Genomic DNA, 27,890 nt, shown 5'->3' on the forward strand with positions numbered 1-27,890 from the left:
AAACAACAGGTCTCTCACAGCTTCCAGACAACACAAGACACACACACTTATCTAAAGGGTTAGCTGAGCATCTCTCCTCTATCCCTCCCAGATTAAACATGTTTTTTTAAATGACTGATAGTCCAGACAGACAGCTGTATCTAAGGTAAGAGCCCTATAATATGGATCAACGTTGTGAGGGGGCGGATCAGCCACTGTGAGACACTTGTCTGGCTTTCTTTCAGACCAAAGTGAAGCATAGTCGAAAAGCAACTGTTAAACACACACTACCGTTCAAAAGTTTGGGGTCACTTAGAAATGTTCTTGCTTTTTAAAGAAAAGCAACATTTTTGTCCATTAAAATAACATCAAATTGATCAGAAATACAGTGTAGACATTGTTAATGTTGTAAATGACTATTGTAGCTAGAAACGGCAGATTTGTTTATGGAATATCTACACAGGCGTACAGAGGCCCATAATCAGCAACAATCACTCCTGTGTTCCAATGGCACGTTGTGTTAGCTAATCCAAGTTTATCATTTTAAAAGGCTAATTGATCACTAGAAAACCCTTTTGCAATTATGTTAGCACAGCTGAAAACTGATGTCCTGATTAAAGAAACATTAAAACTGGCCTTCTTTAGACTAGTTGAGTATCTGGAGCATCAGCATTTGTGGGTTCGATTACAGGCTCAAAATGGCCAGAAACAAAGAACTTTCTTCTGAAACTTGCCAGTCTCCTAAAGTTCTTACCCTCTGTGAACTGAACACACACACACACACACACACACACACACACACACACACACACTAAACAGTAACTGCTGGTAAACTGTAACTGCTGGTAAACAGTAGCTCATGGTAAACAGTAGCTCATGGTAAACAGTAGCTCATGGTAAACAGTAACTGATGGTAAACAGTATCTCATGGTAAACAGTATCTCATGGTAAACAGTATCTCATGGTAAACAGTAACTGCTGGTAAACAGTATCTCATAGTAAACAGTAGCTCATGGTAAACAGTAACTGATGGTAAACAGTATCTCATGGTAAACAGTAACTGATGGTAAACAGTAACTCATGGTAAACAGTAACTCATGGTAAACACTAACTGCTGGTAAACAGTAACTGCTGGTAAACAGTAGCTCATGGTAAACAGTAGCTCAGCAGAATGACTGAATGCTCAGTGGAATCAGCCGGAATCATTACATTACACTGCAAACTATACAAATAGGAAGTAAAAACACATCTAATGACATTCATTCACCTGCCTACAGAATAAACCTGTAACACAAAACTAAAACTGAAAACAACAGTCATCTCCCTCATTGTCTAATTTCTCTGGCCAGGGGCGGCAGCGGAACAAAAGCTATTTTCGTGTTCCTAAAAAAAAAGCTGACTGATGCTTGAATCTGCTGAGAGGGATGAGAGTGGAGTCTGACCAACCTGCCTTTGACTGAAGTGTTTATGAAGAGTGATGGGAGCTGTCATAGTGTGTGTGTGTGTGTGTGTGTGTCGTGTGTGTGTGTGTGTGTGTGTGTGTGTGTGTGTGTGTGTGTGTGTGTGTGTGTGTGTGTGTGTGAGACCGTACAGGCTCTCTCATGTCTCCTCTCCTCTCCCCTCGAGGCAGTATCCAATCAGCAGTCTAGCCCAAGTTGAACAAAATCCATCCCAACTTCACTTCTCAGAGGGAAAAGTCCCTGTGAGTGACTGATATTATCAGCAGTTCGCTTGAACACCACACAGCTCCAGCATTTTTTCCTAGGTCAAAGAGGTTAGAGTAGACCCACTGTTAATGGTCTTCAAAGACACATTAAATCGACTCACGGGACATATTTAGCTTGTGGATCGCAGGTTTGAGATTCAATTCAGATCAACAAGTCATTGGCCTCCTAGTGAAGTGAAACTGAAAACCAATCCCCTCCCTCCCCCTGCTCTCCCTCCCTCCCTCCCTCAGGGATAAAGTGCATGTGCTGATGCAGCTTGAGTAAGAGAATGTAACTAACTAACTAACTAACTAACTATCTCCCTGGTGATGCCCTGAGGCAGTACTCTGTCAGTCCCTTCATCTCTCCCAACCTTCCCACTTTAGTATCATTCTGCTTGGCCCATCCAAACTATCCAGTCATGGCTCCTTGATGAAGACAAAAAGACAGGTTAGAAGAAAAAAAATATATATATTTTCATAGTTGTGGAGGAGAAACCACCCCAGAGACAAGCATTAGGAAAGTTGAACTTGTCAAAGAGAGGAATAGACAATGAACAGTAGACGGCTGAGAGACGGCTGAGAGACAGAGAGAGAGAAGAGAGGACAGAGACAGAGACAGAGACAGACAGACCTCAAATTCCAAATGGCTATACTTAAACTCTAACAGCTCTGGCATCTTCCCCAATATTTGGAACAAAGGACTAATCACCCCAATCCACAAAAGTGGAGACAAATTTGACCGTGGGATATGCGTCAACAGCAACCATGGGAAAATCCTCTGCATTATCATTAACAGCAGACTCCTACATTTCCTTAGTGAAGACAATGTCCTGAGCAAATGTCAAATAGGGTTTTTACCAAATTAACATACGTCAGATCACATATTCACCCTGCACACCCTAATTGACAAACAAATAAACCAAAACAAAAGCAAAGTCTTCTCATGCTTTGTTGATAAAAACAATATTTTGACTCAATTTGGCAGGAGGGTCTGCTATATAAATTGATGGAAAGCGTTGTTGTGGGAGCAGCACCTAGATCTAATGCACAGATTCTGTCAGACCTGAGCCACGACAGTGAATCTCAGTAAGACAAAAATAACGGTGTTCCAAAAAAAGATCCAGTTGCCAGGACTACAAATTCCATCTAGACACCATTCCCTTAGAGCACAAAGAACTACACCTACCTCAGCACCACAGGTAACTTCAACAAAGCTGTGAACGATCTGAGAGACAAGGCAAAAAGGGCCTTCTACGTCATCAAAAGGAACATCAAATTCGACATCTCAGTTACTTGAATCAGTTATAGAACCCATTGCTCTCTATAGCAGTGAGGTCTGGGGTCCACTGACCAACCAAGAATTCACAAAATGGGACAAACACCAAATTGAGACTCTCCGTGTACAAAGTAAAACCCCAAATAATGCATGCAGAGCAGAATTAGGACGATACCTGCCAATTATCAAAATTCAGAAAAGAGCCGTTAAATTCTACAACCACCTAAAAGGAAGTGACTGTCAAACGTTCCATAAAAAAGCCATCACTTATCCTTTCTTTGCTATCTAGAGCCTGACATGGTTCTTCTGCTGTCCCCATAGGAGAACCCGTTTTGATTCCATGTAGAACCCTTTCCAAAGAAGGTTTTACATGGAACCCAAAAGGGTTCTACCTGGAACCAAAAAGGGTTATCCAATGGGGATGGCCATAAAACCCTTTTGGAACCTTTTTTTCTAAGAGTGTACAGAGAGATGAACCTAGAGAAGAGTCCCCTCAGCCAGCTGATTATGGGGCTATGTTCACAAACACAAACAGACCTGACAGAGCCCAAGGACAGCAACACAATTAGACCCAACCAAATCATGAGAAAACAAAAAGATAATTACTTGACACATTAGAAATAATTAACCAAAAAAACAGAGCAAACTGGAATGATATTTGGCCCTAAACAGAGAGTACACAGTGACAGAATACCTGACCACTGCGACTGACCCAAACTTAAGGAAAGCTTTGAATATGTACAGACTCAGTGAGCATAGCCGTGCTATTGAGAAAGGCCGCCGTAGGCAGACCTGGCTCTCAAGAGAAGACGGGCTATGTGCACACTGCCCACAAAATTAGGTGGAAACTGAGCTGCAATTCCTAACCTTCTACCAAATGTATGACCATATTCAAGACACACATTTCCCTCAAATTACACAGTCACACAAAGAATTTTAAAGCAAATTACATATCACGTACCCATATCTATTAGGCGAAATACCACAGTGTGCAAACACAGCAGCAAAATTTGTGACATGTTGCCACAAGAAAAGGGCAACAAGTGAATAACAAACACCATTGTAAATACAACCCATATTACCCTGTTTATATATTTTTCCTTTCGTACTTCAACTATGTGCACATTGTTACAACACTGTACATAGCCAATAATATAACATTTAAAATGTCTGTATTCTTTTGAAACTATTGTTGTGAAGAGAGAGAGAGAAACAGGGACCAAGAGAGAGAGAGAGAGGGCAAGATTTATTCCTCAGCTTAGAGACAGCCTTGACAGAGCAACAGAAGGTCTTGCACCCTGCTCACGTTGAATGCCTTTTAGAACCAAAACAAGTAAATATAGAAACAATTAAAAAGCTATGCAGAGCACAGTTTAACTCCAACGTCTCACTATCGCCCCAACCTCACAGAGGAGACTACAAAGGACCGGGCTGACTTAAAATAGACTTAACGTGGGATCAAGGAGTGATCAAGACCGACCTCATCACAGAGAGAAATAGGGGAAGAGAGAGAGAGCTAATGAGAGAGGTAGAGAGAAATATAAAAGGGGGAGTGATTCAACAAGGGGGTGAGGAGGAAGATAGAGGGGGATAGAAAGGTAGAGGGAGAGTGATTCTGTAAGAGGGGGATGAAAAGGGACGAGAGAAAGAAAGAACAAAATAAATATATAATGTAGGTAGACATGGGAGTGGTTGGACTTAGCTTAGCTATTCATTGCTTCCTCTCCTTTCCTCCTTCTTAAAATTCCACACATCCCACATTGGTTGGAATCAATTAACATTAGTGCACCCATCACACTGCTGCCTATCCCCGGACGTGCTATCACTGATAGCATGATCTCAACAACCCCTCATGTCGGTGTCAGTGCCTCAGTGGCGTGCGTCCTCTTCATGGGCCTAATTGAAGCAGGTATAAAAATAAATCCTGCATTAGTGCCTGTTATGCGTTACACACACGGACAGTGATGGGCAATTATACTGCAGGAATGTATTCAGCTCACAAAGCCTTATGTCTGCATCCAACATGACACCCTATTCTGTACATAGTGCTCTACTTTTGACCAGAGCCCCATAAGCCATGGTCAAAAGTAGTGCACTACATAGGGTATAGGGTGTCACTTGGGACAAAGGCTATGTCCTTGGCAGAGCACGAAACGCATTATGACGTTGAATAGGTTTTTCCCCAAATAGGGAATGTATTCATACGAAGTTGGAAACTAATATTTGAAAGTTTTCACGCATTTCAATAAAAGAGGGAGCGGTGGAATGGCATGTAAATGCGAAAAGTTGAACATTTTTAAATATGTCAGTTCAGTGGCTCTCCAAGTAAGTTGGTTGAATAAAGTGGACCTGGTTAAAGACCTTTTAAGTTTGAGCTTACCTAGACTGATGTTGTCTGGTAACAATTTACTGTAGCCCCCACTCATAAAGTGCACTTTGTTATGCACTGTAGTGCTGTAAATGATGTACGGAAATATGTGCTCCTCCTCTGAGACACACACATGGTTATTTCAAATGGTTATTTACAACGTCTGGGTGCAAATATTGACATAATAGCAATCATATGGAAGTAAAGTTGGAGTCACGCAATGACATGTTGTGTGGTCCTCCCACTACGACTCGTTGGGAAAGCATGCCGTTTATTAAGCTACAGATGCAAGATCATCAGAACTTATTTCAAGGTGATAAACTTGATGCTCCTTTCCAATACATATTGAGGGTGTTATTCTGGTGACATAATAGATATCCCCCTCAAAACTATCTATCTATCTCCACTGTAACCAAATACATTATGAGACTGATAGACCATTTTAAGGGTGATACCTCCACTGTAACCAAACACATTATGAGACTGATAGACCATTTTAAGGGTGATACCTCCACTGTAACCAAACACATTATGAGACTGATAGACCATTTTAAGGGGGATATCTCCACTGTAACCAAACACATTATGAGACTGATAGACCATTTTAAGGGTGATACCTCCACTGTAACCAAACACATTATGAGACTGATAGACCATTTTAAGGGGGATACCTCCACTGTAACTAAACATATTATGTGACTGATAGATAATTTGGGGGGGGGGGATAATTTATAGAGTGCCAAGAGTGCTTACCAAGGGTACACGATGAGGAAGGGAACAGTTATACAGCACAATGACCAGTCAGTACCCAGAACTCTGTCTTGACTTCTGAATATTCATGCCTCATCATTATACAAGGCAAAAACAATGTTATTGGCAACAACAGAAGGTGCATTACTGAGCAAATCGAAGGTATAACTGCTTCACCAACCTATGTTCAGAGACAAGCCTAGACAGTGCCTGCCAGAACTCTGTCTTGACCTTTTCTAAATATTAATGTTTCATCATTATATGCCTACAAGGAAGAAAAAAATACTTTATTGGCAACAGTAGGTACATTATTGAGCAAATCGAAGAGAGAACTGCCAGACTGACCTCCGATTACAATAATGCTCACCATTCAACTTCACTCTGCTGGGCTGGAATACAGTCCTAAACACATAAGTACTGATGGGACAGGACAGATGCAACTTCCTGTCTTCTGGAATTATTGTGAAACCTTCATTGGCACTGTTGGCACAGTCCAAGGCATATTCAAAAATAAATGTTATATAGATAGCTACCTAGATATTTTCAGGCAGTCTGCTTCTCATCACAGCTTTCCTTGGTGAGAGATAATGGAAATTAGAGGTTGACCGATTATGATTTTTCAACGCCGATACTGATTATTGGAGGACCAAAAAAAGCCGATGCCGATTAAAAATCGGCTGATTTTTATAGATATATATTTGTAATAATGACAATTACAACAATACTGAATGAACACTTATTTTAACTTAATATAATACATCAATAAAATCTATTTAGTCTCAAATAAATAATGAAACATGTTCAATTTGGTTTAAATAATGCAAAAACACAGTGTTGGAGAAGAAAGTAAAAGTGCAATATGTGTAAAAAAGCTAACGTTTAAGTTCCTTGCTCAGAACGTGAGAACATATGAAAGCTGGTGGTTCCTTTTAACCTGAGTCTTCAATATTCCCAGTTAAGAAGTTTTAGGTTGTAGTTATTATAGGAATAGGACTATTTCTCTCTATACCATTTGTATTTCATATACCTTTGACTATTGGATGTTTTTATAGGCACTATAGTATTGCCAGCCTAATCTCAGGAGTTGATAGGCTTGAAGTCATAAACAGCGCTGTGCTTCAAGCATTGCGAAGAGCTGCTGGCAAATGCAGGAAAGTGCTGTTTGAATGAATGTTTACGAGCCTGCTGCTGCCTACCACCGCTCAGTCAGACTGCTCTGTCAAATATCAAATCATAGACTTAATTATAATATAATAAACACAAAGAAATACGAGCATTTGGTCATTAATATGGTCAAATCCAGAAACTATCATTTCGAAAACAAAACGTTTATTCTTTCAGTGAAATACAGAAACGTTCCGTATTTTATCTAACGGGTGGCATCCCTAAGTCTAAATATTCCTGTTACATTGCACAACCTTCAATGTTATGTCATAATTATGTAAAATTCTGGAAAATTAATTATGGTCTTTTTTAGGAAGAAATGGTCTTCACACAGTTCGGAACGAGCCAGGCGGCCCAAACTGCTGCATATACCCTGACTCTGCTTACACAGAACGCAAGAGAAGTGACCCAATTTCCCTAGTTAAAAGAAATTCCTGTTAGCAGGCAATATTAACTAAATATGCAGGTTTAAAAATATATACTGTGTATTGATTAAGAAAGGCATTGATGTTTATGGTTAGGTACATTGGTGCAACGATTGTTTTTTTCGCGAATGCACTTGTTAAATCATCACCCGTTTAGCGAAGTAGGCTGTGATTCGATGATAAATTAACAGGCACCGCATTGATTATATGCAACGCAGGACAAGCTAGTTAAACTAGCAATATCATCAACCATGTGTAGTTAGTGATTATGTTAAGATTGTTTTTATAAGATAACTTTAATGCTAGCTAGCAACTTACCTTGGCTCCTTGCAGGACTCGCATAACAGGTAGTCAGCCTGCCATGCAGTCTCCTCGTGGATTGCAATGTAATCGGCCACAATCGGCGTCCAAAAATGCCAGTTACCAATTGCTATGAAAACTTGAAATCAGCCCTAATTAAATCGGCCTTGCCGATTATTTGGTCGACCTCTAATGCAAATGCCAAAATGGGTGTAACCCATTTGAGCCAGTGATTGCTCTCACCAATCACTGGCTCACTAAGCAGACAAAGTGCTACACTCTCAGTGATCGTCCAACCCTGGACACACACTCAGCTGGGTCCACACGCTAGTTCATACCTCGCACAAAATCAAATTGAGCTGGTGACTAAAATCAAGTGACATCTTATGAGGCGGCTCTTTTTTTTTTTCAACCCTTTTTGGGATGAACCTCTCTCTGTCCATGCATTCAATCACAGTCAAGGACATGCGATCATAAGAAGAGGCTATGGAACAGACATGCTAATGACGGTTGGAGCCAGATGTTCTAATCTATAGAATCTATACTGGATCCTTAACTATTATGTTGATAAGTGACAAGGTAATGAGCACCGGACGCAGACATCACCATGTCACAGTGTTGGGTTATGACACGTCATTCTATGAAATCTGTCTCTCAGTGCTTTGATTTGCCCACAAGCATTATGATGCTACTTCTCTAACAGTTTACGATCCACCGTCTCCTCAACATCTATTTCCACGTCTTTTTGACAGGACTCTACCTCCATAAATCAGGGGGAACTCTGTAACTGGATACACAGCACATCATTAACCTATTAAATAACACAAACAGAGCCTGGAAAGGTGAGAAATGCACAGACCAACATCTATTCAATTCCCCTGGAAGCCTCTATTACTCTGTTAGACAGACTAACACTGTTCACTCTGAAACAGCAGGCGGGCATCTGACAAGGTGGCCTGACATTTAAATAACAAGTGTGCAGAGAAACATGAAGGTAGCCCCATGGCCCCTGGGGCACTGTGAGCATGAAGGAAACCTTAGAACAAAAGGTTTAAATTCTGCTGCTGTTACCTTCAGTGGTCTCTCCTCTGTCTGAAGAGTGTGCACACATGCAGGCAGGTGCAAGCACACACACACACAAACAGACGCAGGCAAACACACACTCACACAGCCTCAGTGCAGATAGAACATCTGGAGGGTGAACAGTGCTGATTCAAATTGCACAAGAAAACGTGTGCAGTTTATTCAGATTGAATCTTCCCAATTCAATTTGGGGACATTGATTGGTCATGTGGTTATAAAGCTGAGTGGCTTTGGTGCTGTGAGCAGAGCAGATACCTGGATCAATGCCAGGTCACTGCACAGCCACCGCTTGACGCACCCTGGAGGAAGAACGTCCAAATGAAAAGCTGGACAGAACAACATTAGGCTCAGTAGCTCTTTTTCTTTATGGTTGAATACAATCACAGATGGGTTTTACTGTAAAAACAAAACAGAAGAACTCCTGCTAGGTAAACTCCCCATACTGGTAGATGTTTCCAGCCTTGAGAATAAGCCCTGTGTTCATAGGAAGTAAGCTAGTTGGACAACAAAGATAATGCATAGACATTACTATAGCTGGTTCGTTGATATTCCAGCTTGTAACTGCCCTTACTGAGCCAGCCTCATCAACAGAACTACTGTACACCATTACATATAGGAATAGGACCACTGACAGTGGACTACATTTTACAGCAGCTGACCTTAGAGAGCCTTTTTATTTCTCTATTTGGTTAGGTCAGGGTGTGATTTGGGTGGGCATTCTAGTTTTTATATTTCTTTGTTTGCCGGGTATGGTTCCCAATCAGAGGCAGCTGTCTATCGTTGTTTCTGATTGGGGATCATACTTAGGCAGCCTTTTTCCCACCTTAGTTTGTGGGATCTTGTTTTTGTATTGTTGCTGTGTAGCCTGCAGAACTTTACGTTTGTTTTGTATTTTGTTGTTTTGTTCGGTGTTCATTTGAAATAAAAGTAAAAATGTTCGCCTACCACGCTGTACCTTGGTCCAGTCTTTATGACGAGCGTAACAGCAGCAAAGAGACAAATGGACTCTTATTCAGGATATGATTATTATCTTGTTCCACACAACCTTACTGACTCGATTAAAAACTGTACAATTGTTTCTATACATATCTCAGATCATGCATAAATTACTTTGGACATGCTTGTTTATAGAACCCTAGATGTTCCTCCTTAAAACCTGTCTTCTGATCTAAAAACATTTATTCCTCTGCTGACCGGTCACTGGAGGGTTCTTCCCATTAAAATGTACTGAAAGTGACAAATTTGTCCTCTGGTCAGTTCAATAAGGAAAACAATCCCGATTCATAGCAGCACTGACCACAGTAACTAGCGATACGTCTCTATGGGTCCAACCAGGGATGTAGTGAAGGGTAAACACAGGTCAACAGTGTTTATTTTGCTAGACCCCTTCTTCTTATCTTGAAGAAAGAAGAAAAGCTCTTGACTAAAGAATGTATAACATCCATGTAGACACTGGAATGATGCTGGAGATCATGAATATGATGTTAAAATGGGTGAAGTGCCCTTCTAAAGGAATTTTAGCAATACCACTTGCTTAGGGATGGATCGACATTTACAGAACGGTTACCTGGAGGAAAAATGGGGGAGGGTCATGTTTTTCATTTTCAGTCAAGGGAAGGGTTTAGTATTTTTTAACTCTAGTCCAGGGGAGGGTCATGTAATTTGTAATTGATGAAATGTGAATATTTCTCAGTGTTTTAGAATAAGTTGCTCATTAGGCTATATATCAATGTGTGCCTGATGCCGCCCCTCATCTCGGATTCTCCGCTGGGCGCGCAATATCATGCACGCCTAAAGGCTATTTAGTGTGGTCTCAATCAAATGATACATAAGCTATAAAATACCTGGGACAGACGTGACTCCGATACATATAGCCGAGGAGACAAAAAGTAGACTTTGCTTGGGAAGTAATCACTCGTTGGGTTAAGCCACGGAAGAAGAGTAGCCAGCAGTTAAAGCTTACATTTTTCTGCGTCGGTAGGACTACTCCGTCTGGGGTGGTGCTCAGATTCCTGACGATGTCTCGGATTTAATTGTTTGCAAACAGGGACAGTTTCGTTGCAAACAAGACACACTGATTTGGCATTGGAGAAATATGATAAGATGAACACCTAAGCCTCTCTCTCTGTCCATTCTTAGTCCGTAATTTCATTCATTTGTGTGGCATAAAAAAAATATTCTGCTAATATGTCAAATTACATATTTTTCCTTGGACCTGCAAATACGATGATAGATTAATTTACTATAAATGAGCGGCGGCGTGTATTCATGGGTGCCAAGGGAAGCCAGATTTCCAAATATTTCACCAATTAAAAAACAAATATTATAAAATAATTTATCTTTCCGCTCTCTGGGTTTTCAGAATTTTCCATCAATTCGCAAGTGGCTGAATCTCACCTGAGAAATCATCAGAGGGAAACAGCGCCCCTCTGTCTCAGTATGTGTAACCCATGTATCTGATGCTGTCTGGAACAAAAGAGTATGACATGTTGCTGTTGTAGCATTTGATTGATTAATGCCAGCATGCATTTGGCCTCCCTTGACAAAACAATTATATGGAAGAAGTTTGAACCACCAAGACTCTTCCGAGAGCTGGCCGCCAGACCAAACTGAGCAGTCGGGGGAGAAGGGCCTTGGTCAGGGAGGTGACCAAGAACCAGATGGTCACTCCGATAGAGATCCAGAGTTCCTCTGGAAATGGGAGAACCTTCCAGGACAACCATCTCTGCAGCAGTCCACCAACTAGGCCTTTATGGTAGAGGCGCCAGACGGAAGCCACTCCTCAGTAAAAGGCACATGACAACCCGCTTGGAGTTTGCCTAAAGACACCTAATGGACTCTCAGACCACGAGAAACAAGATTCTCTGGTCTGATGAAACCAAGTTTGAACTCCTTGGCCTGAATGCCAAGCGTCATGTCTGGAGGAAACCTGGCACCATCACTACGGTGAAGTATGGTGGTGGCTGCATCATGCTGTGGGAATGTTTTTCAGCTGCAGAGACTGGGAGGCTAGTCAGGATGGAGGGAAAGATGAACGGAGCAAAGTACAAAAGAGATCCTTGATGAAAACCTGCTCCAGAATGCTCAGGACCTCAGAATGGGGTGAAGGTTCACCTTCCAACAAGACAACGACCCTGAGCACACAGCAAAGACAACACAGGAATGGCTTCAGGACAAGCCTTTGAATGTCCTTGAGTGGCCCAGCCAGAGCCCGGACATGAACCCGATCTAACGTTTCTGGAGAGATCTGAAAATCACTGTGCAGCGATGCTCCCCATCCAACCTGACAGAGCTTGAGTGGATCTGTAGAGATGAATTGGAGAAACTTCCCAAACACAGGTGTACCAACCTTGTAGCGTCATACCCAAGAAGACTTGAGGCTTTAATCGTTGCCAAAAGGTGCTTCAACAAAGTAAGGGGTCTGAATACTTATGAAAATTTTATATTTCAGTTTGTCTAAAAACCTGTTTTCGCTTTTTCATTATGGGGTACTGTGTGTAAATTGATGAGGAAAAGCCTTATTCCATTTTAGAATAAGGTTGTAACAAAACAAAATGTGGAAAAAGTCAAGGTGTCTGAATACTTTCCGAATGCTCTGTATATGGCCACTGGTCTGAGATTATTGAAGTTCAATATGTAGCATAGATGTAGCCTAGTAGGCTCACATTAACCAGCTAGCTAACCTAGCTGATTCATTGTTGCCCATGCAAGGAAGTTAGGCTACCTAGCTAAAATGTTTTCTAGCCTATGAAAACTAAAACTAAAAGCGTACAGAGCCATAGACCGTTTTGCCAACATGAAAGAAAGGAGGACGGCATTGGCGTTCAAATAGTCTACAAGTAGGGTGAGTCCCCCCCCAAAAAATGTACTTGCGAACCCACTCAGAAATCAATATTTGCTTTGTGGACTTCACCTGACAGACGTTGCTCTCCGGTTTTGTGATGAAACAAATGTAGGTGTAGTTGAATGTATTCCGCCACTGTGTGACTGTTGTCTTTTTGTTGTCATGGCCTTATTGTATATCATGATGGCGTATAAATGAACATCACAACATATGGTGAAATATGGATTTTTTACTGGCTTGGCTTCTTCAGTGATTTTACCCATTTTACCTACCGTCTTTCCACCCCTACTCTTGTCCACGGTGGTCTGCGAACCCACAACCTTCTGTCCTGCAACCCTGTACACTATAAAAAAATATAAAAATTCCTGCGTTACCATGTAATGGTTGCAAAACAAAGAACAAGTTTCCAAAACTGCATATCTAAGGCTCTGGTCTGTCCAAGAAGTGAGGGTAAATGGTAGACATGTTCTCTGCTATCCACATTGTTTTAATTATTATTAGTGGTATATGGGAAGGTCACTTGTTTTTTATCAAGTGTTCAGGGAGGGTTTAGGTGAAATACACTGCTCAAAAAAAAATAAAGGGAACACTTAAACAACACAATGTAACTCCAAGTCAATCACACTTCTGTGAAATCAAACTGTCCACTTAGGAAGCAACACTGATTGACAATACATTTCACATGCTGTTGTGCAAATGGAATAGACAACAGGTGGAAATTATAGGCAATTAGCAAGACACCCCCAATAAAGGAGTTGTTCTGCAGGTGGGGACCACAGACTACTTCTCAGTTCCTATGCTTCCTGGCTGATGTTTTGGTCCCTTTTGAATGCTGGCGGTGCTTTCACTCTAGTGGTAGCATGAGACGGAGTCTACAACCCACACAAGTGGCTCAGGTAGTGCAGCTCATCCAGGATGGCACATCAATGCGAGCTGTGGCAAGAAGGTTTGCTGTGTCTGTCAGCGTAGTGTCCAGAGCATGGAGGCACTACCAGGAGACAGGCCAGTACATCAGGAGACGTGGAGGAGGCCGTAGGAGGGCAACAACCCAGCAGCAGGACCGCTACCTCCGCCTTTGTGCAAGGAGGAGCAGGAGAAGCACTGCCAGAGCCCTGCAAAATGACCTCCAGCAGGCCACAAATGTGCATGTGTCTGCTCAAACGGTCAGAAACAGACTCCATGAGGGTGGTATGAGGACCCGACGTCCACAGGTGGGGGTTGTGCTTACAGCCCAACACCGTGCAGACGTTTGGCATTTGCCAGAGAACACCAAGATTGGCAAATTCGCCACTGGCGCCCTGTGCTCTTCACAGATGAAAGCAGGTTCACACTGAGCACGTGACAGAGTCTGGAGACGCCGTGGAGAACGTTCTGCTGCCTGCAACATCCTCCAGCATGACCGGTTTGGCGGTGGGTCAGTCATGGTGTGGGGTGGCATTTCTTTGGGGGGCCGCACAGCCCTCCATGTGCTCGCCAGAGGTAGCCTGACTGCCATTAGGTACCGAGATGAGATCCTCAGACCCCTTGTGAGACCATATGCTGGTGCGGTTGGCCCTGGGTTCCTCCTAATGCAAGACAATGCTAGACCTCATGTGGCTGCAGTGTGTCAGCAGTTCCTGCAAGAGGAAGGCATTGATGCTATGGACTGGCCCGCCCGTTCCCCAGACCTGAATCCAATTGAGCACATCTGGGACATCATGTCTCGCTCCATCCACCAATGCCACGTTGCACCACAGACTGTCCAGGAGTTGGCGGATGCTTTAGTCCAGGTCTGGGAGGAGATCCCTCAGGAGACCATCCGCCACCTCATCAGGAGCATGCCCAGGCGTTGTAGGGAGGTCATACAGGCACGTGGAGGCCACACACACTACTGAGCCTCATTTTGACTTGTTTTAAGGACATTACATCAAAGTTGGATCAGCCTGTAGTGTGGTTTTCCACTTTCATTTTGAGTGTGACTCCAAATCCAGACCTCCATGGGTTGATAAATTGGATTTCCATTGATTATTTTTGTGTGATTTTGTTGTCAGCACATTCAACTATGTAAAGAAAAAAGTATTTAATAAGATTATTTATTTCATTCAGATCTAGGATGTGTTATTTTAGTGTTCCCTTTATTTTTTTGAGCAGTATATATTTTGCTGAATGGAGGACCATCCATTTTAATTTCAGAGAGTTCCGGTATTCTCCATGTAATCCTTATTATAAATAACATTCACTGCCTTACAGTTTAAAGTCAGTTAGTTTTGAAGGACACCGTGCATGATCAGTAGCTCTCCCACGGGCCATTCTCAGTCTCCTGTGGTTCTGATGTGTGTGCCTCTCCAATGTCATCTGGGGCTAGACTGATGCATGGCAGGGGGGCGATAGAGGGTTAGGGGGATAGAGGATCCAAGGATTGGCCCACCCGTTTCTCGCTCCTTCTTCGGCCTGTTTTTTGGTATTCATCACCATTAGCATTAATTAACATGTATTAGCTCTCGTTATGGTCGTTAGGCAGCGGAGCACTGCTGGGCATCTGCAGCCTGTCAGCGTGTTACCGCAGCTGTAATCTTCAGTGACTGAATGAGGATGCCAAGGCAAGGGAGATGAGAGGAGGAGAAGACAGGAGAGGAGAGGGAAGGGAAGATGGGAGAGAGAGGGGATCTGAAAAGAGAGGAGATGGAAAGGGAGGAGAGGAAGAGAGTGAAGAGGAAAGGAAAAGAGGAGGTGAGGAGAGAAGAAGGGAGAGGAGAGATGGAATGGCTTCTCTCTCGTTCTCATTTCCAGTGGTAGTGACAGTAATTGAGGGTGGAGACACAGCTGCCTCTCCAGGAAAACCTGGCTTTATAGTCCTCATCTCAGGGCAGATGGCCAAACCATATTTCTCTCTTTGAATTGAGTGGCAATAACAAGAACAACTCTCTTTATCCCTCTGTCCTCTCTTCTCTAAATCCCTTCTTCTAAAGGACTCTCATCTCCCATGGCTGTTAAGAATGACCACACCTTCTGTTGTATAGGAAGGCAACTTTGTGGAAACAACACCAGGTTGTTTGGCACATCATTCTGGACACAGACATGAGATCCACAGTTGGTAAGAGTGTGCGCTAGCAACACCAGGTTTGTGAGTTTGATTCCTAGTGGGATCACATACGTATACTAGCATGTACGCAGTCTGTAGGTAAGTTTGTACAAAAGCTTCTGCTAAATTACCTCTCCCTTTTCATATAGTAGGAAGAGAAATGCTTTTAGATAAATAGTATACGCAGGATGTAAATGACTTGCAGATGTCATTGATAACATACCCATGGCACTGAAAGCATTGGAAGTCCTGCTCTAACAAATGAGGCAATCCTACCCGTCAACATCAACACACAACAAAACAACTGTTACAGTAGGGTACAGTTAAATCACTATAATACATAGAAGATGTCACACTCTTAGAAACAAAGGTGCTATCTAGAACCTAAAGCAGTTCCTCGGCTGTCCCCATAGAATAACCCTTTGAAAAACCTTTTGGTTCCAGGAAGAACCCTTTTGGGTTCCATGATAAACCCTTTCCACTGACGCTTCTACATGGAACCCAAAATAGTTCTACCTGGAACAAAAAAGGGTTATCCTATGGGGATGGCCGAAGAACCACTTTGGAACCCTTTTTTCTAAGAGTGTAGTTCTAAAGTAGTGAGTACTGGGCTGGTAGTGTCTGTCATAAAATGGGTGAAGCATGAGCCTGCTATAATCACACCATATGTTGATCTCTCTCTCCTACACTCTCTCCCTCTCTCATCCCTCCCCCCTTCATCCTCTCACTCTCTTGCTTCCCAACTCTCTGTGCTTCTCTTACTTTCATCTCTATTCCACTCCATTCCTTTATTCACTTCTTCACTTTCACGGCTCAGCCCATGGTTCTGCCCTGGCCCTGACACAAGTTCACACATTGTAGAAATGATGATAGAATTGTTAACATTTCTTCCCATGTTCCATTCTAAACACCCTTTCACGAGGCTTGGAGAAAATGTGTGTGTGGAGTCATAAAAATAAGGAATTTTAAAAAGACGACTCGCAATCAGACATTTATTTCAGTAGGTGGTGAGATTTCGGTAGCCATTGGCATAATGAACCAAATTGCCTTCCCATGTAAGTTAGCATGTAGAGTAAGAAAGCCCTTTGAAGAGTCATTTAATGAAGCTATAGCAAGTGATGGCACAAATATAGAGGCATGGGACACTACAGAAATACAAGCTCTTTATTATATTTATAAGCAGCACACAAGCCTATAAATCCCACCCTATGATAGCCCTTTTGACCAGTAAGATCCCACTGGTATGAACTATACAATCCTTCATATCTAATTCACACGGTGGTTGCAAAATGACTCTCTTTCCCAAAATGTCCAGGCTTCCCAGAGGTCCTGGTTGAAACATTCCTGGAATCAGTTGAGAATAATCCTCCTACCTGTAATTCTGTAAAACCTGGCAATTGTGGGAAAGATACCGACATTTTAGAACCCTACTTCATACACCAGAAAAACGTGACTTGGACTGCAATGCAATAAATCACATAACTTGTAGATAATGAATGTCTTCTTTGTGAGTGGTTGGGTAATTCTTATCTACGCCATTCTTCATCCTGTTATCTGGGACCAGTGTTCCTGCTGCTGCTGCCAGAAGGAGGCCAAACCATTCTTCATCCAGAGCTAACATACATATCCTGGCTACAGCCATCCAATCCTGCTCATTGTGTTCAGTTTCATTTAAAGTTGAACACATTAGTTGAAAACAGGCCTGAAATCCTAACTTGAGGGACTTACATGTGAATAGAGTTTTCAAGCAAATCTTCCGTTGGCATGAATGCATGATTAACATGTAATTTCTTTAGAGTCAAAGACGTTGGAGGGGGGAGGGTGCTAAGATGACATATGGAATTGTTTTAGGATGGTTATACTATGGAGAATTTCGCCATTAGATTTTTCAGTTTTAGGACCCATTTACGTGTGTATATATATATACGTAAAGGGGTCCTAAAATTGAAAAATCAAATGGCGAAATACTCCAAAGCATAACCATCCTAAAACAATTCCATATGTCAGCTTAGCACCCCTCCCACCTCCAACGTATATATATAAATGTGAAGCAATTATTTGATAAAATATAGATTTTGGCCTTTACTACGCATTGAATAACGCATTTATGAATGGCAAAAAAGGATTTGAAGTGTATGTCCTATATCTGCGAGATATAAGAAAGCTCAGGAAATATTTTGTTTTCATAGATTTTTTTACACATATTTAACCCCCTTTTTTTGGGTAGGCACAAAACTACTTTCATGCTTCCATTGTTTTTTAAAAACCGGTACCGGTTACCTTCAGACGAGTCCCATTAGTTTGTAGCCCAAATCGTTGAGGGCCTAACAGAAGTTGGCAAACAGAAGTTGGCACAGACTTCAGACGATACCGACTTCAGACGATACCGACTTCAGACGATACCGACTTCAGACGATACCGACTTCAGACGATACCGACTTCAGACGATACCGACTTCAGACGATACCGACTTCAGACGATACCGACTTCAGACGAGACTCCTGACACTTATGGGGGTCGGAGAGCAAATCTGAGAACACATCATGTTCGTGAGTCTCATCTTTCCATAGAGGGGTCCTATTTTCTAGGTCAAACCTTTCGGACGCTACAGACATTTACGTGAGAAGAGCGATTTTTGGGATGTCGCATGGTCTGACAAACACCACTCTAGCTCTGCCACCATTCACCTCAGATTGAGACACATCCAATGCAAAAAAACTGATATCTCTAGCTTAAACTGACATATTTTGATGGGGATTTTTATGTTATGCAACTTCAATTGATGCAACAGTGCGTCAATCAACTCTAAGGGGTTAAGTTAAGTGTGCACATCTCAAGTTAGGCTGTGTACTGTAATGTAGTGTACGCAGCATACCTGGGTTCAAATACTATTTCAAATCTTTCAAATACCTTGAGCGTTTGCCTTTGCCTGTCTGGAGTACCAGGTGGGCGGGGTTTACATGGGACATCTCTTTTGGTTCCATTGCAACAGACAAGCTCAATCAAGCACATCTTATTAATACTATTATTTCAAATAGTATTTGAACCGAGGTCTGGTAGGCAGCAGGTCCAGTTCATGGGCATGAGGTGTAAGGGAAACAATGAATACAAATCAATGTACCAATGATTGCCACAAGTGTTGATGCTTTGGAGTAAAACTTTACCATATCTTTTCAGAAAATTGTGTAGGCTTCCCTAAAAACCTTTGACGTTAGGAAAAACATCAAACTTGAAAGTGAATAGCACAAGGTCCATGGTGAGCACACAGAACACCAGATTTTTCCATCTCGTAGAATGACTAATCACAGGTTTGAGGCAATACCACAGAGTGATAGAAACACGCCCTGTGAGCCACATCCGTTCAGTGGCCATCAGCACACTGTTAGAGGCTCCACTGAGAGCTCTGGTGATGAGGAGAGATAGGCAGGCTCGCAGACGGACAGACAAAGACAGACAGACGGATGGTCCTTGAGGCAGCCTATAGGGAGACAGAGTCACACAGACAGCCGGGACTAACAGCCCCCCAAGGGCTAAAGCTACACTGTCAATCACACACACAAGGGTACAATCTCTCCCCCTCTCCCTCCCTGCCTATTGCTGACAGGTGCAGCAGCAGATAAAGAAAAGACAGGATCTTACATCCCTCCCACACGCAATATAATGATATATCATAACACTGTTATGGCTTTGTTACAAAATGACACTTGAGAGACAGACATATTTTGTCCATTATCAAACAGACCTCCAAGTCACTTAGAAAGCTTCTAACACAATAATTAGCCAAATAGGTTCTATGAAAGCACTCGGTCTGCTTATTCCAGGCTATTTTCAGGGCTTATTAGAACAAAAAAAGGGGAAGAGAAAAGAAGATGAGATATGGAGAGTCCTACCTTGATGTTGTCAAAAGATGTTCTGTTGGTCACGTCATAGAGTAGCAGGAGAGCTAAGATAGAGACAGAGAAAGAGAGGAGAGAGAGAAAATGGTAGTGAATTAGCAGGCCTGGCAGGACCCTTTGACAACAAAGAGATAATTTGAAACTAATTCTCGGCTAACTTTCCTATTTGTCCTTTAGGCTTAGCCTCTTGGACCTGTGGCATCCCAATTAGTTCACGGTTGACTGAGTTCCTTTATTTATTTTTATTGAGGAGGGCACATAACACAGAGTACATTCTCCTTCTTGCTCTCTGTGGGCCTGATTAAGACAGGCCTGCCCTACACAGCCAGTCAGCCTTCCCAGGCTCAGAGAGGACAAGGCCTAAAAATGTGTAAACATTGCTTTTGAGATATATCCTTTATGACAAGCAATTCTTACATAATACATATTTCAAAAGACCTAACAAACATATCATAGGCTCCTGTTTATATGATAGACGATCCACAGACAGTGTGATATTAAATTGATTAAGACAATACCTGGAGGCAGAGTTGACAACAGAGAGAGATAGTGAGAGACGGAGGCAGAGTTGACAACAGAGAGAGATAGTGAGAGACGGAGGCAGAGTTGACAACAGAGAGAGATAGTGAGAGACGGAGGCAGAGTTGACAACAGAGAGAGATAGTGAGAGACGGAGGCAGAGTTGACAACAGAGAGAGATAGTGAGAGACGGAGGCAGAGTTGACAACAGAGAGAGATAGTGAGAGACGGAGGTAGAGTTGACAACAGAGAGAGATAGTGAGAGACGGAGGTAGAGTTGACAACAGAGAGAGATAGTGAGAGACGGAGGTAGAGTTGACAACAGAGAGATAGTAAGAGGGAGGTAGAGTTGAGAAGAGAGATACTGAGAGACGGAGTTAGAGTTGAGAAGAGAGATACTGAGAGACGGAGGTAGAGTTGAGAAGAGAGATACTGAGAGACGGAGGTAGAGTTGAGAAGAGAGATACTGAGAGACGGAGGTAGAGTTGAGAAGAGAGATACTGAGAGACGGAGGTAGAGTTGAGAAGAGAGATACTGAGAGACGGAGGTAGAGTTGAGAAGAGAGATACTGAGAGACGGAGGTAGAGTTGAGAAGAGAGATACTGAGAGACGGAGGTAGAGTTGAGAAGAGAGATACTGAGAGACGGAGGTAGAGTTGAGAAGAGAGATACTGAGAGATGGAGGTAGAGTTGAGAAGAAAGATACTGAGAGATGGAGGTAGAGATGAGAATCTGAAGGATCAGGTTACAGTGGGTCCGCACTACAGTGCCCTCTCTCTCCCGTTGAGGGGAAGATGGTCGTTTTATGACGGTCATGCAGTACTGAGAGAGGATTTACTCTGTAGAACAAAGACATTCTTCCCGCCAAAACTCCATCATCCAAAAGTGGGGGAATTAAACAATATTTCTGTAAATCCAAGCAGTTGGAGTGGTCCGTGGGTACTTGAAGAATAATTATGTCAGATCAGTTGTGTTTGGGTATCTCACGAAGGACAGTACAACAACATAACTGTATCTCTGAATGTATATATTTCCCAGTTGTCAGGGTCACATCCAAATGTGGGGGAACGTATATGATTAAATATGAAACTATTTGTGAAAAGATGTAATGTGAAGTTAGCCTTCTAAATGAGAGAATTGTTTTTCATATGAAGTCTTAACCAAGTCAGTTGGCCACGCCCAAGTGAGCGCAGACATTACATCGGCGTCATGCAGCACCCCCTTTCCCCAGAAGTGTATAAAACCCACTTCCGACGAAAATGTACATTAAACCAACAAGACCAACAGTGTGAGCTGAGAGGGACGTAATGGCTAGAACTCAAACTTCAACAGAGAACATCTCTACAAAACTAAAGACTACACAGGAACATTCAGTCTGCAGCTGTTTAAGTACTTTAGTCTGGTAAACATGACCGAAAACTACCGGGTGGTACTCTGAAAGATCCATTCTGGAAAACATTTCCCTATCAAATGACAATTGGTACATCTGACGTATCCATAATAACGAGCTACAACTACGAAAGACTGATCTCTGGTGGACAAACCAGAGACTTAAAGTCGACTGACTCTCCAGCAGACGGACCGGCGATCAGAGAGAGACAGCAAAGGCATATACTCGTAAATATATAAATTGCAATTCCTTTCGAATGAGTGGCTGTTCATGTTCAAAGTATAAGCATTCCCATGAGCATAGTTATCAGCAGTGTGTACGATAGAGGAGTCCTTTGTCTTTTCTCCAGCTCTTTCTTACCTGCCCCTCCCTTTTCATTTGGTGTAACATATCGGTTTAGTCCACTAGGGACTTTTCATTGTATCATGTTAGTAATCAATGTGTAACCTATTCTGTTTGTGTTTACGCACTTCTGTGTGATTATTTAGTTAGTTAGTAAATAAATAATTAAGCCAATTGGTATATCACTGATTCATCATTTATGCCAGGGTTCGTGCAGATATCCAAGAGTTTGCGACATTTGGAATGAGACTGATAGAAGAAAAACAATTAATTAATGTCTGATTGGTGACTGAAATGTAAGCGATATTTAGATCTTTAAGATTAAATTCGGAAAACGGTAACTCGTTAAATAAACTTTTTCCGTGGTGCCCCAAGATTGTGAATGAGTTAATTGTTGCTGAATTCATTTAAATATCATAATAATTAAACATAGATAATAGATTTGATAAAACAATCGACATCACATTAATGATAGTCAAGACAAGACAATGGAGATACTGAGAGATGGAGGTAGGCGAGCACATAGACTCTCGCGTCACAGAATACATCCATAACTTTGTCCCTAAAATAATACACCCCTCCCACTCTTCACCCCACCCCTCCCTCTCTAAGTTGTAAATCACCAAACTCAAACTCAACCACACCCTACACTGATCACCATGCGGAACACACCAGCCTAGCCTATACCTAGTCTACCCACAGCTCTCCTTCCTACAGGAACATCCACAGATAACAGCACACTTCATTTATCATGCTCCTCTGTGGCTGAGTCTGTTGCCACTCCGAGAGAGATGGAGGAGTCGAGGAGAGGACGGTCTTTTTCCCAAATCTCTCTCTCTCCCTCCCTCTCCGATTTAAGGGGCTTTATTGACATGGGAAACATATGTTTACATTGCCAAAGCAAGTGAAATAGATAATATACAAAAGTGAAATAAACACAAAAAAATGAACAGCAAACATTACACAAAAGTCCCAAAAGAATAACGACATTTCAAATGTCATATTATTTCTATATACAATGTTGTAACAATGTGCAAATAGTTCAACTACAAAAGTGAAAATAAATAAATATGGGTTGTATTTACAATGGTGTTTGTTATTCACTGGTTGCCCTTTTCTTGTGACAACAGCTCACAAATCTTGCTGCTGTGATATTTCACCCAAAAGATATGGGAGAATATTAAATTACTCTCTCTGAGCAATGACTGTAGATTTCTGTAGGATGGTAAACAATTAGGGAAAGATGATGAAAGATTAGAGTAATGAGAAAACAGAGGAGGGGAGTGTTTGTTCTCCCTCTAGCTTTATCTCAGATCTGTTTGTGCCGTCTTGCCATTTCCTGAGGTCATTGTTTGGGAGGAGCTGGCAAGACAACAAAAACTGATCTGGGACCACGCTATTCACCATCTAAAAACCAGGATGATTAATTTAGCCACTTCCACATACATCCCTGTCTAAGTAGAGCGGGTGTGGGCTAGGCTATAGTAGTGTCTCTCAACTGGGCTATTTGTTTCTGGTAGATGTCCTGTCTCTCTTATCTGTCTGATTGCCAGACAGGGTTTTACTCAAAGGGAGAGAACGGAGAAAGAGGAGGAGATATATATATATATATATTGAGAGGAGGAGATTATATATATTGAGAGAAGGAGACAGACAGACAGACAGACAGACAGACAGACAGACAGACAGACAGACAGACAGACAGACAGACAGACAGACAGACAGACAGACAGACAGACAGACAGACAGACAGACAGACAGACAGACAGACAGACAGACAGACAGACAGACAGACACCGTTTTATTATTTCTGGAAAATGTTTTATGCACTGCACACAATACTCTCAGCGCTGAAAAAGTGAAGTGGTACAGTAGAACTCTTTGCTGTTGCTGAGAATTTCAGTGAGATCTGCCGAGCTGTGGGAGGCAGTGACTTGCTGCCAGGGGTTTGACTGTCTTTGCTTTACTAAAGCTGTAGAAATCACTGAAGCAGTCCCTCGACTAATGTCTGCGCCTCGTTGACTTCAAAAGGAACTGAATGTGGCGCAAATGGCACCATCTTCCCTACGTAGTGCACTACTTTTGACCATAGCCCTATGGGACCTGGTCAAATGTAGTGCACTACATAGGGAATAGGGTGCTATTTGGGCTGCAGACACTTACTTCCTATCTCGCAGGGTAGCTGAGGAGTTGTTTGGGTTACAGAAACGTCCCAGGGAACCATATCAAAAGCAAAAACTTTGGGGTTATAACCACATTCAGTTGATGTGGATGAAGTGTTTATGTGACAGGGTGTAGAGGCTAAAACATACACCCCACATACCTGATCAAATGGCTGAGTGGAGAGCTGGAGCATACATTTTAGTCACTTACTGTAGCAGAAGCTCTTATCCAGAGCAACTTACGGTACTGAGTGCATAAGTTTTTGTACTGTTCCCCCGTGGGTATCAAACCCACAACCCTGGCGTTACAAGTGCCATGCTCTACCAACTGAGCTACACGGGAGCCACACACCCCCCCACATACCCGCATGATAATGATGATAGTGGTGATCATGATAATGATGAGAGACTGGAAATGTTAGAAACACGCACCATGTGAATATGCTATCTATCCACCCATCCACCCACCCACCCACCCACCCACCCACCCACCCATCCACCCATCCACCCACTCACTCAGCCATCCAGAAAAAAAGAAGAAAAAAAGAAGATTAATTTAAAGACAGTCACGCATTCAAGACAAATGGTAATAATCAAATTGCATGCTCACAGACATGTACACAAATAAGTGAACCATACATTTTATTCAGCTAATTTACATATCATCCTGATCTGCATTTAAATGTTATGAAACTCAGCATACTAAGCAGCACTGTAAATAACGTATAATGCAGCTTGTTTCTTAATGAGGGAGAGAATCCCTCTTGTTTCTGTCACCACAGCAGCTGGAGCGGTATTGAGACAGAATCACACAAGTGTGCGATTGTCTGGGTGTGTGAGAGAAAAAGAGGAAGAGTGTGTGTGTGTGTGTGTGTGTGTGTGTCTCACCATTGGCGTCACGGTAGTAGGCGTGTGTGACGCTGCGGAAACGCTCCTGTCCAGCTGTATCCCAGATCTGGAGAAAGAAGAAAGAAGAAGAAGGAGAACTATTATTATTAAAGGTAAATGTATAATTTCCCATTGGGGTGAATTCTAAGTTCTCAAGTCAAAATGTCACTGACTCTTGCAGTGATGTCAATGGGAAGTTAGGATTCACCTCTATAGGAATGAGTCATTTCACTACCACTGTTTCATTGCTTTACTTAAAGCTCCTTTGAGGTAAGACATCACAAACAAAAATTCAAATGGCATTCACTGCAGCTCTCACTTAACTTAGAGTAGGGGGTAGGGGCGATGGGGTAGAGGACCAATTTAGAATTGATGTTAGGAAAGTTTTGAACTAGTACTCAAACTGGGGGGAAAGCTCGATAAGGAATATGGCGTCTTAGTGACTTCCCATCATGCTGTGCAGGTAGGTGAAGCGGGCATAAGGCATCAGGTCATACTCATGAATATAAACTAGTGGTTGCCTTCGCCCTGTCACCCCATTCGTCCAACCTCTGTGAAATTTCTGCTAATTATGCCTCTCAATCTCCTCCAGCATTTGCTATTGTCCCCCATTACCTCACCACTGGCCCCCCCGAGGCTACCATCACAACACGTTTCCAGTCCAGGGGTTTGCTTGCTAGGTGGTTGCATCCCTCGACCCTCATGTTGGTTTATAATTAAAGAAATTTTAAAAGCCATTTTTTTGTGCAGTGGAATTTCAATCTACGGTGGCTGGCTCTGTGTATTTGAGTTTTCAGTTGATTTGTGTTTTTCTTTCCTTCTCTCTCTCTTCCTTTCTGTCTCCATTCCACCCACATCATACAGGTACTGAAGGCTTTAATACTGTTTCTACTCCCCCCCCCAATACTCATGAATATAAACTAGCGGTATAAACATTAATATACACTAAATCTTTGACTATGTGCAGACTCAGTGAACACAGCCTTGCTATTGAGAAAGGCCGCCGAAGGCAGACCTGGCTCTCAAGAGAAGACAGGCTATGTGCACACAGCCCACTAAAAAAACAACTATCCAATGTACTGGCTTTGGCAATGTAAACATACGCTTCCCATGCCAATAAAGCTTCTTAAATTTAATTGAGAGAGAGAGAGAGAGAGAGAGAGAGAGAGAGAGAGAGAGAGAGAGAGAGAGAGAGAGAGAGAGAGAGAGAGAGAGAGAGAGAGAGAGAGGAGGATGAGAGAGAGAGAGGGAAAGAGAGAAAGGGAGAGAGAGGGAAAGGGAAAGAGAGAGGGAGGGAAAGAGAAACAGAGAGCCTCTATTGTGAGTGACTGGGGTCAGGAGAACATTGGGCTTAGTGTAGAAAATTCATGGAGATATAACTACTGAATCCTAATTGTTTTTATTAGTTATTTAGACAAAAAAATTAGGTTACTGATTGTGCACTTAATCTGTGGTGATAACCCTGATACATCACTGTAGGAGAGATTGGAATACACACACACACACACACACACACACACACACACACACACACACACACACACACACACACACACACACACACACACACACACACACACACACACACAACGCCTGATGGGGTTACAGGGGCTGTATAGTTTGGGCATCACACTGATGAGGATTGAGAAATAAGGACAGATTATAGAATCCATTATAAGGCTCTTACCTGAAGCTTCACCTTCAGTCTGTCAATGTTCAGCAATTTATTCTGGAAAAGGAAAGCAGGAATACATAAATGGTCATTAATGAGACATACAGTGCATTCTGAAAGTATTTAGACCCCTTGAATTTTTCCACATTTTGTTATGTTACAGCCATGTTCTAAAATATATTAAATTGTTCTTTCCCCTCATCAATCTACACACAATACTGTACCCCATAATGACAAAGCATAAACTGGATTTTTTACATTTTTGCAAATTAAGTATTCAGACCCTTTACTCAGTACTTTGTTGAAGCACTGTGGGCAGCGATTACAGTTTAGAGTCTTCTTGGGTATGACGACAAGCTTGGCACACCTGTATTTGGGCTGTTTCTCCCGTTCTCTGCAGATCCTCTCAAGCTCTTAGGTTGGATGGGGAGCATCAGTCCCTGCCGCTGAAGAACATCCCCACAGCATGATGCTGCAACCACCATGCTTCACCGTAGGGATGGTGCCAGGTTTCCTCCAGATGTAACGCTTGGCATTCAGGCCAAAGAGTAAGATCTTGGTTTCATCAGACCAGAGAATCTTGTTTCTCATGGTCTGAGAGTCCTTTAACTCCAAGCGGGCTGTCGTGCCTTTTACTGTGGAGTGGCTTCCATCTAGCCACTCTACCATAAAGGGCTGATTGGTGGAGCGCTGCAGAGATGGTTGTCTTTCCAGAAGGTTCCATCTCCACAGAATAACTCTGGAGCTCTGTCAGACCATCGGGTTCTTGGTCACCTCCCTGACCAAGGCCCTTCTCCCCCGATTGCTCAGTTTGGCAGGGTGGCCAGCTCTAGGAAGAGTCTTGGTGGCTCAAAACTGCTTCCATTTAAGAATGATGGAGGCCACTGTGTTCTTGGGGACCTTCAATGCGGCATAGATTTTTTGGAACCCTTCCCCAGTGCCTCAACACAATCCTGTCTCAGAGCTCTACGGACAATTCCTTCGACCACATGGCTTGGTTTTTGCTCTGAAATGCACTGTCAACTGTGGGACCTTATATAGACAGGTGTGTGCCTTTCCAAATC

At 42.5% G+C, this 27,890-nt stretch overlaps 1 protein-coding gene across 1 annotated transcript in view; it reads right to left on the reverse strand.

Annotated features, from left to right (window-relative positions):
* The window catches only part of LOC106593051 (ras-related protein Rab-26), a 103,973-nt gene that overhangs the window by 21,946 nt on the left and 54,137 nt on the right, over window positions 1–27,890 (reverse strand). Inside the window, exons 3-5 of the mRNA XM_045715666.1 lie at window positions 26,842–26,883; window positions 25,155–25,221; window positions 19,849–19,901 (exon numbers count right to left, since the gene is read on the reverse strand). Coding sequence (XP_045571622.1) covers window positions 19,849–19,901; window positions 25,155–25,221; window positions 26,842–26,883 — 162 coding nt within the window. The remainder of the gene's footprint in view (window positions 1–19,848; window positions 19,902–25,154; window positions 25,222–26,841; window positions 26,884–27,890) is intronic.

This window comes from Salmo salar, chromosome ssa03 (genome assembly GCF_905237065.1).
Source record: "Salmo salar chromosome ssa03, Ssal_v3.1, whole genome shotgun sequence".
Taxonomy (NCBI): domain Eukaryota; kingdom Metazoa; phylum Chordata; class Actinopteri; order Salmoniformes; family Salmonidae; genus Salmo; species Salmo salar.